A 12,629-nucleotide genomic window follows, 5' to 3' on the forward strand; every position below is an offset into this window, starting at 1 on the left:
TATATATATATATATATATATATATATATATAAATAAAATAAAATAATTCAATATTACTATTATTAAAATATTTTTTTCACTAAACAAAAACATAAAATACAGGCAAGCAAGTATGTTTTCTCCCATATAAAATTTATATGGGACATTATCTACTGTTATTAATAGAGATGTGTCCCTGTGTGTGGGTAAAACCCTTTATTTTCATGTAAATGACAGGTGTCAGTGCAGAAAAAAAACCTACTTCATTCAAAACCTTTGGTAGAGGCTCATAATAAACAAATTGTTTGGTCCAGAAAAAGCTAAGCATTGTCAGCTGTTAAACTAGCAAGAAATAAATATACAAGAAAATAAAAAATAAAAAATGTTCCACTTTGTGTCATTGATCAGTGTTATGAAAAGCTGTTACTTACATCGTGTTTGACACATGGCTCATCTTTACTGGACGTGTAGGGACTCTCCACAACTAATCTGTTGTTAATCTTGCCATTGTCCGTGTAGCAAGCAGTAACGATGTCCAAGAGTTTCTGATTGATGTTTTTAAGGGGATACATGCACAGAGCTGATTCGGTGGCCCCTTCCTCTGAGCTAGCTACCACAAACAGGACTTTATGCCACTCCCGGACATTCCCATAGTCTCCGGATTCAGATATGGCCTGGGCCAGCATTTTCCCCGGTTCTGTCAAATACGCAGCCTGGACTTTGTTATAGCGATTCTTCAGACCGCAACTAAGCTGAAGCTCCGTGTATGAATAATAGTGATTGTCGTTTTCGCAGAGGCGCGAAACGAAAGTAAAGTTCTTGTTGTCCGTTCCGCCAAGAGTGCGTGAAAAGAGGAAGTAGACGAAGTTGTCGTTTTTGAAGGCGAAGCGGAAGTCGTGCAGGTACTTGGGCACAAAGGGAACCGCCTGGACAGTAGACGCCTCGATGATGCTCTCGAACAAGACCCAGTCGCGGTAGTTCTGCACGATTCTGGTGCTGATGAGTTTGGAGCTGTCCATGCTTCCGTAGCCCTTCCCTACTAAAAAGACGCTAAACGGTTTATTGTCGATTTCAAGCGTGGCCATGACTCCTACCACAGAAACGTGCTCTTCAGTGCTGGTGGCGTAGGTCCGCTCCCCTTTGCTGTCGCTGTAGTATATTTGCTCTTTGACGTTGGTGAGGTTGAGCAGAGAGCAGATTCCTCGGTACAAACTCCCACAGACTATCAGTGACCCATTAGCCGAATGAACCAGCAAGAGTTTATTGGTGTTGTTGGTGTCTTTCAGGTCCTGGCAAGTAGACACCGGAGGGGTGCAACCCCTCGCATCTTTCTTGGGCCCTGTTTCAGCTCTGGCTTCAAGGTGCAATAAAGAGTTCAACTGATAAATGGCATTGACAGCACCCAGGTAAACACGACCAGTCTGTGGGTCTTGTGCCACATTATTGATGGGCGAGTCCGTGGAAAACTCCAGTATGGGCTCTTCGGAGGATGCAGCAATTACTTGTAGCACCAGTAGGAACGCTGGTAACCAGGTGGCCATTGCTGGAAAAAGAAAGAGTTTGAATTAGGAAAAATGACAAAATACAAAGTTCAGTTGTTGGGGAGTTGAATTGCATGGTCAAGCAAATATAAAAGGGATTTTAATTAATAGTGCTTGCTAATTACATACTATTGCTCATACGCATTACAGCCCTAAAAACCACACAGAACACCACAAAACTCACTAAAACATTGTAGCAACCACCTAGAACACCCTAGCAACACCCTAGAAACCTAAACTAAAACATCCCAGCTACACCCGAGGAAACACCATAGAAACTTCCTAGAAAAACCACTCAAAACATCATAGAAACCCCCTTGAACACCATAGTGACCACCCAAATATCACAGAAATCCAATAAAACAGCAACACCGTAGCAACCCTCAGAACATTTTGGCAACCTCCTAGAACATTCCAGCAACAGCCTAGAAACCACCCAAAGCAACACAGAAACTTCCTAGAACACCCTAGAAACCACCCAGAACACCTTGGCACAATCCACCTAAAAACAACACAGAAATCTAATAAAACATTCTAGCAACACACTAACAACCTCTAGAACATCATAGAAACATAGAATACCCTAGAAACCAACCAGAACACCTTGGCAACTCCCTAGAACAGCCCAAAAACACACCCTAACACCCTCCAAAACATAGAAACTCACTTGAAACCCCAAGCAAACACCCAAAACAACATATAAAACAACTAGAACATCCTTGAAACCCCCTAGCAACCCAGAGCATCAGATAAACTCACTAAAACACCACAGCAACCATCAAAACCCAATAAAAACCCAACTACCACACAAAACAGCATAGAAACTCCCTAAAACATCCTAGGAACCACCTAGAACACCCTAGCAACACCTTAGAAACCACCAGAAAACAAACGCCAACTAAAACATCCTAGCAAAACCCAAGCAACATTCTATGAAATCCTAAATACACCACAGAACACCTTAGCAACACCCCAGAAACACCACTCAAACATCCCAGCAACCACCTAGAACACCCTAGTAACACACTAGAAATACCCCCCCCCCCCCCCCCAAAAAAAAAAACAAAAACCCCCAAAAAACCCCCCCCCCCCCTCCCAAAAAATAAAAACAAACACCCACTAAAACATCCTAGCAACACCTGATCAACATCCTATCAACCCCTGGAAACTGCTTAGAACGACCACTCAGAATGTAATAGAAACTCCCTGAAGAATCCCAGCAACCACCCAGAGCATCCTAGCAACCAGCAAGGTAGCCATTGCTGGAAAAAGAACAGTGAAAATTGGAAGAGTTTCCACAAAGTGAACACACAAACATAACAGAGCTACAACAGTTGGTGAAGGTCACTACAGGTGGATGCGACCACGACGCTCAATCTCTCGGCCCATTCATCCCTTCAGAGAAACATTCTTCAAATTAAAAAGCCTGGCGAGGCTCAAACCTGGGTGACTGTTTTATGATGTTAACCTGCCATTCCCTGGAGTTCCATCGACACGCGAAATAATGCACTCACCCTCAGGGTTGAGTTAATTTCAGCTCTCACATTCATTTACATAAAACCCCCTGCCCTTCTATTGGCAATTTTCATCTTTTTTTCACCTTCTCCCTGCTGATCACGAAGCTCATTTATTACAAATTCCATTTCTTGGCGTAAATGTAGCTGCCCTTTTTAGTTCATACCCTTAAACAATTCTTTTTCATTTGGAATGGTGGCTTAATTTGGTTTACGCCGTCCGTCCTCTTTTTGGGAAGTGGTTTGTTATTCTTTTACTTGGTCCTGAGGACGTTTTTGCTCTTGTCTGATGTGATGCAGCAGTTTAGGTTGAAATCAGGTGTAGATGGGTGCTATAGTCGCAAAAGTGTGACCAGTCATCCAATGAGATCTATGCAATGTCTCAACAGTTTCTCTTAGACAGTAAAGAGACTTCTTAATGTGTTTGGAAGTGGAACTTCTCAATTGTTTCTCCTAAACAACAAAGAGATTAAATTGTGAGCAAATTGAGACTTTTGCTTCTGTCTGAAGTGTGACTGATCCTAAAAAAGAGAAAAAAAAATCACAACTCTCAACTGATTCTCTTTGAAAGTAAAGATAATAAATGGATAGATACTCAAGATTTTTCTTGTGTCTACAAGTATGACTGACCCTGTAGTAGAGAAAAATCCCCAAAGAGACTAAATGGAGAGCAAACAGAAACTTTTTCTTGTTCTGAAAGCATGAATGATCCTTTTTGTAAAGACAAATCACCAATGAGATCTCTGTAATATCTCAATTGTTCCTCAACAAATAAAGACCTTTCCTTGTGTCTGAAAGTATGACTGACCCTGCAAATAAGAAAAATCAAGTGTGACTGAACCTATAGGAGAGAACAAAAATCACCAACAAGACTAAATAGAGTGCAAATGGAGATTCTGCTTCTCGGACTATAGCTCCTCTAAAATTTTAGAAGTAATCTCAACAATTTCTCTATACTGAGATTTGAAGTCTCCCATCAAAAGTCAGTTTTGATAAAAACTTGAAAATTTCGCATCAAAGTCTCCCAAAGCCAAATTATCTGAGCTGTGATCCACATCTTCTCCATCTACTCTTTCTGGATGTCAACAGTTGATTTGAGCCTGCTTGTGGAATCTGAGGAGAAACATCTAAGATGAAGTTGATACTTCAATGTCTCATTTGTGTCTATTATTTTTGGAGAAACACCTGATGCAAAGTTGCTGCTCCAATAACTTTCCTGAGCTAAGCACCACCAATCTGTGAGCAATCAAATTTTGCTCAGAGATTTACTTTGGGATTGGGTTTAGGAGCACTATGAAAGCAAAGACCATCTCAATGCATCTGCCTGCAGGTGCTTGAAAGGAATCATATAATATTTAACCTCTAATTGAGGAAGACAAATGACAGCATTTACTGACAGCACTAGACCTGAAAGGACATTTCGGCAGCTCTAACTCAATACTGAGCTCATGGACACAAAGGAAATGGGACGTGGACATATAGATCAGTGACAGAGACTTCGCTTAAGAATCACACATATATCTTCAGGGATCCAATTACCCTGACGTGTGTTCGTAATGCAGGACAGAAGGTCAAGACACACTGGCCTGCGTCCATTAATTCTGTTATTGCAGTCAGTGCGGACAGCAGCCTTGGAGAAAACGTAGCCGTCTGTCTCAATTAAAGCAAATGACAAAGCGCAGGATTCAAATGCTAATTTTTTGGGGTGTTGAGTTTCGTGGTTAAGTGAGTATAAAGGTGAGGTTAATTAGTAGCGCTTGCTAGAACAAACACTTTTACTATTGTTCATACTTGCGTTGTGTTTTACAGACATGAAAGATACCTCAAACCTCATGTGGTTTGTTGAGAAGAGGTGCGCTGTTACTTTTATAAGCAATCAGACATATAATTTGCACCTGATGGATGACAAAACAGGTTAAAAAAAAATTATATAGACTAACACTGAATCAGCATTGAATCCACTAAATCCCCTAGCAACCAGCTAGAACAGCTTAGCAACCATATGAAACACTCTAGCATCCACCAGAATGCCCTTGAAATCCTCTAGAGCAGGGGTTTTCAATCCAAGGGGGCGCCAGCACCTGTCAAGGGGGGCGTGAGCATCAGTTAATTCAGAGACGTTCCCTTGAGAATTTATGAATATGAGTTAACAAATCTTTAGCCATCCACTAGGGGGCATTCTGACTCTCACTGCTAGTCGACAGTTAGAGCAGAGTTGGCTCGAGTATCAGTCACGCGCTCAGTGTTGTCAAGTCCGCGGTTTTCCCGCGGGATTGGGCTACTTTAACACTTGCCGCATTTTGTTTATATTTTTAAAAGAACACCATAGAAACCCCTTAGAACACTCGCAACCACCCAGAACACACTAGTAACCCCCTAGAGACCCCTTAGAACACTCTAGCAACCACCCAGATCACCTACCTTGGAAACCCTCTTGAATACCCTAGCAACACCCTAGAAACCACACAGAACCAAATAGTTTTGGGCTAGTTTTGAGTAGCAATTAGGCGGGTTTTGTTGTGAAAACCTGGCAACCCTGGTCACGCTTCTTGACAGTGTAAGATGATTTACGATTAGCCGTGTCGGAAATCCAACCACGGATTGGCATGTTGTTATCTCAGAAACAGGCTCAGCCATCACATTGAATCAGGTAAACTGGTTCTATATTTATGTTTCAGTATAATTACGCACGCTATACCAGGGGCGGTTCTAAACCCTTTTTAGGAGGGTTTCAGTCCCCCTAATTGTCACCTTAGCCCGCCAAAACTATCTTAACGATCAGGCCAGTGCTGCTTCCTCGAGAAAGTTTTTTATTCTCACGTGTTTTAAGTCTTGTCAGTTTAAACATTAAAGTAATTTTAAGCCATTTAAGCCCAAGACATCTCAATGTGGTACTCACGCACTGTGATAGTGTTTCTATGCGCACCGCTCACACACCTCAAGTGCACAAACAGATAGCCTTCTCAGACAGCAGGTGAATACCAATGACTGTCTTGACAAGTATCCTTGTAAGCACAGTCGGTTGTTGTGAAATTAGACAAACTTAGCATGTCCTAAAAGGTTGAAAACCCCTGCTCTAGAGCACACCAGCAACCTCCCAGAACACCCTAGAAACCACTTAGAACATCCCAAAAATGACCCAGAATATTCTAACCAATATTTTAAAAAGAACACCATAGAAACCCCTTAGAACACTCGCAACTAGGGCTGTGCAATTAATCGCATGCGATTAATTGCACAGCCCTACTCGCAACCACCCAGAACACACTAGAAACCCCCTAGAGACCCCTTAGAACACTCTAGCAACCACCCAGATCACCTACCTTGGAAACCCTCTTGAATGCCCTAGCAACACCCTAGAAACCACACAGAACATCATAGCAACTCCCCAGAACACCCTGGAAACCTATTAAAACAGCCTAGAAACCACCAATATCATCCTGAAACCCCCTATAACACCCTAGCAATTACTCACTGTGCAATTAATCGCATGCGATTGTCATGCGCATCTCGTCAGTAAAGCCAGTCCTATGATTAGTAGTAAATCGCCATCACCTTCTTTCAGATGGAGCGGCATGTACTACACAGAGCCGTAGTTCACTGACAATTAGGCAATGTCGCGTTCATAATCGCAGATGAATCGCACTCAATTATGAACACGATATCGCCTAGCTTGTCAGTGAACTACGGCTCTGTGTATTAAATGCCGCTCCAACTGAAAGCAGGTGATGGAGATTTACTACTAATGACCGGCTTTACTGATGAGATGCGCATGACAATCGCATGCGATTAATTGCACAGCCCTACTCGCAACCACCCAGAACACACTAGAAACCCCCTAGAGACCCCTTAGAACACTCTAGCAACCACCCAGATCACCTACCTTGGAAACCCTCTTGAATGCCCTAGCAACACCCTAGAAACCACACAGAACATCATAGCAACTCCCCAGAACACCCTGGAAACCTATTAAAACAGCCTAGAAACCACCAATATCATCCTGAAACCCCCTATAACACCCTAGCAATTACTCAGAATGCCTTGGTAACCTCCTAAAGCACAGCAAACAGAACATCATAGCAACTCCCTAGAACACCTATGCAACCACCACAAACACAATGGAAACCCATTAAAAAAATCACTAGCAACCTCCATATTGTCATAAAAACCCACCAGAACCTCCTAGCAACCACTCAGAGAACTCTAGAAACACCATGGAAACCCCTTAGAATACTGTACAAACCACTCACAACATCCTTGAAATCCCGTAGAACTTCCTTTCAATACCTTAAAATGACCCAGATCACCCTAGCAACCATCCAGAACAGCCTGGAAACTCCCTAAAACACCCTAGCAACAGTCTGGAAACTCCCTAGAACACCCTTGATACTATATAGAATAGCCTAGCAACCACCTACTGTAGAACACCCCAGCAATCACCTAGAACAGTCTACTAACGGCCCAGAGCAACCTAAAAATGTTCTAGAACACCCTAGTAACCACACAGAACAGCATGGAAACCCCTTAGAACTCTGTATAAACCACTCACAACATCCTTGAAATCCCGTAGAACTTCCTTTCAATACCTTAGTAATGACCCAGTTCACCCTAGCAGCCGTCCAGAACAGCCTGGAAACTCCCTAAAACACCCTAGCAACAGTTTGGAAACTCCCTAGAACACCCTTGATACTATACAGAACTGCCTAGCAACCCCCTACTGTAGAACACCCCAGCAATCACCTAAAACATTCTACTAATGGCCCAGAGCAACCTAAAAATGTTCTAGAACACCCTAGGGACCACACAGAATACCCTGGAAATAGCTTAAAACACCCACCCTAGCAACCACTCAGAGCACCCTGGATACATTCACTACAATGAAAACTTAAAAATACAGTTGAAATTATCACATAGTATAGGAAAACAACACTGCTTTAAAGGGATAGTTCAGTTGATGGTAGCCATCGACTTCTATAGTATGGAAAAAAATACCATGGAAGTCAATGGCTACCGTCAAATGTTTGGTTCCCAACATTCCTGAAAATATCTACTTTTCTGTTCAACAGAATTAACAAACTCTGACAAGTTTGGAACAAGTGGAGGGTGAGTAAATGATGACAATTTTCATTTTTGGGTGAACTACCCCTTTAAATTTGTTCACTGATAAAAACTTACTGTGTGTGTTTACATGCATAATCTTACATGCTTAATGACCTAACATTTAAGGTCAAGTGCATACATTATACTTTTGTTTTATAAAGTACATATACATATAAATACATGATTGAACTGAAGTGCACTCCAAATGAACAGCTGATATCTGGGGCAAAGCCGATTCTGGGCTGAAGGGCAAAAAAATAAAAGGCTTCAATGAACCTCCGCACTCCCTTGTTTAAGCACGATGAAAGAGATGAACCTTTTAATTAAAACATGCAAAGGGTAAACTTTTCCCTGACACAAACTTCTTCGAGAGACGGAGTCTTTAAACTCTGATTAGGCCGACCGAATTCCTGCCTGTTCTCTCTCATTGTACGGCATGTAGCTTCAAAGATTCATTCGCTTATGCATGCAAATCGCTCACATCCAACCCCAAAAACCGTCTGTTGCCATACAAATTCCCTCAGATGTGCGGTTATAGGTCATCGCGTGTGGATCCGGTCTCCTGTCCCCGTGTGCCGGCTCTTTCATCCATCACAAACGTCGCTAATCCGGCTGCTAATCCTGAAATTTGTGCAGGATCAAAGTGCCGCGGCTCGACATCACGCAATACCGGCGCAGCAGGGCTCAACACCAACCGGCTCAGAGCCGCTGCGGCCCAGTCCATCAGGACCCGCCACCACATCAGAGATTCATTGAGGCCCAACGGATAACAAACTCCTAATTTACCTGAGGATAGATACTGAATGAGCCGAGGGCAAACGAGGTCTTGAAACGTGTCTGATAAATAATAACCAAACTACTAATGCGCTAATGAAGCAAAAACATCTGGAGGAATCCGAGTGGAGAGCCAGGAGTGTTAAATTATAGCTGTACTGAAGAACAGAGGGGTTTACCTCCAGGAGAGAGACAGAGAGAGAGAAAAGAAGACTCATTAACGTAGGTTTATTATTGCCTGAGAGAGATAATCCCGTTTTCTCCTCAGTCAGGCGAAGGAACAAAACACCTTCAGCTCAGAGCTGCATTACGAAACAGGCAACTGTGGGAAAAAAATGGCCTTGTTAGATCTCGCAAGCTTTCAGATTCGCCGTGTGCCACTTCAAGGGAAGTCCACATGTGCTTTTCACCTGGGCCCCTGAAGATTACAGCATGCAGTCAGGTTCAAGCTTTCAAGCGCACAAAAAGCCACGTCTCAAGCAGAACGTTTCTGTAACAACTGCAAAAATATACTGAAATAATGGTAAATTCTGAAAGATTGAAAGAGAGAAAATATACAGTATATATAAATGCACGTATTTAGGGGTTTGCACAGAACTTGTTTGTTCATTAAAGATGGCTAAATTTTAAGAGTTGTTGACTGGCAGGTAGTGCACATGATTCAACATGCTGAAGAAAGGAAACAAGACACAAAATTAAAAATAACTAAAATAAATCAAATTAAAAAGGAAAAGAAAAAATGAATGACAAAATAATGAAAATTGACAAAATAATAGAATTTTCCTCATCTGATTAAACGCAAAAGACCCCAATAATAATAATAATAATAATATTAATAAAAGAAAAAATTATAATAATGAAATAATAGTAATTTAACAGTCTGATTCCCAGTAATTTCCACCCAGAAAAAAAAAAGTTAATAATTAATAATGATATAATGGGAAATTCCCAGTCTACATAAAGCCTGTAAAAGCCCCTATAATCGAATGAATAATAATAATTTAATTTGAATTTAAGAATTTTAAATGAATAATAACAGATAAATAAAGATGAATAAAGGCAAAGGCTAAATAAATAAAACAAGTGAATGATAATATAATGGATAAAAAAAGTTTTTTTCCCTGGTATGTGTGTGTGTGTGTGTATCAGTCAGGGTCAGGTATTTATAACTTAGAATGAGTTTCTAATTTTAGCATTGGATAGTTTAAAACAATAAATATTGTGTAAATCATTTTTGACTTATTTCTACAGAAAGTGCGTTGTCAGTATACAAGCGTTTAGATGTCAGCCTCAAAGCAAACAGACAATATTTCATGGAGTTTTAAAAAAGAAAGAGAGAATGACTCACACTTCTTTTCAAGAGAAAATGAAGACCACAATAAATAAATGAAATCACAGGGCTGAATTTGGTCAGCGGGGAGTCTGCGGCTCCTTGTGAGCCCAACACCTTTGAAAGTTCCTGTCACAGACTCCATTGAATTTCCATATGAGTGATTATCCCGACCGCCTCTTCATTTATTTTCATTTGATGGAGCGTGCAAGCGGTTGGCCATGGCGACCGTGCCGGCGGTAAGAGCCATTAACAAACAGGCCAGAGGACTAGAGCGTGGCAGGAGAGCGCCTCTGCGGTGTGTGCGCCGTGCCCCTCCACGTTTGGCCTCATCTGAGCATTCTTTTGTTCCACTCAATGCCACCGCCAGATGTGTTCCCTCACAAACACACATCTGTCTGCATGTTGGGATTGGATCCAGCTCTTACTGGTCCTCTTTGCACCTTCTGGCTGAGCCGGATCTCCGCTGGGAACACAGGGAGTGTGTGGATGGCGGACACAGCTGGCCCAGGCCAAACAAGATTAAATATGGAACCGTGGACAGAAATTCTCTACGCCAATCCCATTCGATTATCCGTCCATCCTTTCCTCTGTGCCTTTCTCTCTCTCGCGCGCCGATTTCTCATTTCTTTTCCCCTTATTTTCCAGTCACACACTTGGAACTATTGTGACGCCACAGTGAATCTATTACACACCTTATTGTCTCTAATGATGTAGCTTTGCATCTATTAAGTTGGTTGAACCGTGAAGCTTGATTCTTCTAGTATGACTCCAATTCACAGAGAACTGAGAGGAGCTTCTTTCATTTTTGGTCTTTTGGATAGATTTATTGATGGGGATAATGCTAAGACGATGTGAAATTCTTAAGAAGTAAAAACTTAAGTAGTTTGGTCATTGCTAAATCTGAATAAAGTAGTATAAATAAAATAAATGAAATAAAATAAAAAATACATACCTAATAGAAAATAAGTAATGAAATTAAAAAACAAAATGAAATAATTTCCCAGTCTGAATAAAAATGCAGAAGAATAACAATAATAATAAAATAATGTTGAAATAACAAAAAATATGGCCATTTCCCAGTCTGCAGAAGGTAATACAAATAATAAATAAAATAAAAATAATAATTTCTTAATAAAAAATAAAACAATGAAAATATGAAACAAATGACAGTATCATCTAATGAGCATTTTTATCAGGCTCCTATGTTTATGTTCATTTATTTCAATTTAATAAACCTAAATTATTTAACCTAAACATAGGAGCCTGGTAAAAATGCTAATAATAATAATAATAATAATAATGAAATAACAAAAAAAGTCTCAGTCTGAAAAAAGATATTAAAATTAGAAAAAGAAAAAAAAGAATACAAAACATAACAATAAAACAATGAAAATATGAAATAATAGTAATTACCAAGTCTGAAAAAAGATGATTTGGTCAATGTGGCATACACTACTACTGTCTGAAACAATTACTGTTGTGTATTGCATATTGTAGGCACAGTACACAGGACTTTCCATTCCAAATATAGCAGCAGGAGAGAGAAAGAAGGAGGGAGAGTTTTTGTTTGGCTTGTGAAATCAGGGTCAAAGGTCAGAGACGAGTAGTGACTGAGCTCTAGATGTGTGTGTGTGTGTGTGTGTGTGTGTGTGTGTGCGCGTGTGTTTGTAGACTCTTCCAAACGTCAGATCGTGCCTGTAACACCTGTGTGCTTTGAACTACCATCAGCATCTTCAGGCGCAATGTCAACACGACGAGAGCAGGAGAAATCGGATTCTCCTCCCACTGGCTGCTGAATAAATAAAGCCAATAAAAGCTTTGCAGGTCACTGACAGTGATGCACACCGCTGCTCTGCTGGGACACGAGGACCACGAGTGTGTCTGTGTTTAGAACTATTACACACCGTAGTAACATAGCAAATATTCACAGATTTTACCAGGGATGTTTCACTTTTCTTTTAAAATCAGAGAATAATAATAACAGCAGGGGGATTTGTTCGTGTATGCTGAGAACATATGTTGCAAAACGTGATAATTTTTAATCAGTATCTATGTCTTTTCCACTAGAAATATCATTTTTGTGTTGTAGAGAGTGTTTTATGCAGTGGAGAGTGGTTCTGCTCATTCTGGTTTTGGAGTCTCCGACAGCACAAAACGCTCAGCGCTCCCGAGCTGTCAGTCAAGGAGCCGCTGCGTAACTGCAATAAAAACACAATTATCAGGCTGTGATGGTTCTGTATTACAGGGCCACCCGAACTCAGCAAATCCCCCGGTCTTTACACACTAATGAGAGCCTTTAACCAGCACTGAGAGAGAGAGAGAGAGAGAGAGAGAGAGAGAGAGAGAGAGAGAGAGAGAGAGAGAGAGAGAGACGCACACACACACAG

At 41.0% G+C, this 12,629-nt stretch overlaps 1 protein-coding gene across 1 annotated transcript in view; it reads right to left on the bottom strand.

Annotated features, from left to right (window-relative positions):
* Positions 1–12,629, bottom strand: part of LOC107566236 (plexin-B2-like) — a 192,573-nt gene that overhangs the window by 39,659 nt on the left and 140,285 nt on the right. The window contains exon 4 of the mRNA XM_016251624.1: positions 412–1,523. Coding sequence (XP_016107110.1) covers positions 412–1,523 — 1,112 coding nt within the window. The remainder of the gene's footprint in view (positions 1–411; positions 1,524–12,629) is intronic.

The sequence above is a fragment of the Sinocyclocheilus grahami genome, unplaced genomic scaffold (genome assembly GCF_001515645.1).
Source record: "Sinocyclocheilus grahami isolate Dianchi unplaced genomic scaffold, SAMN03320097.WGS_v1.1 scaffold1062.1, whole genome shotgun sequence".
In the NCBI taxonomy this organism is placed as follows: Eukaryota; Metazoa; Chordata; class Actinopteri; order Cypriniformes; family Cyprinidae; genus Sinocyclocheilus; species Sinocyclocheilus grahami.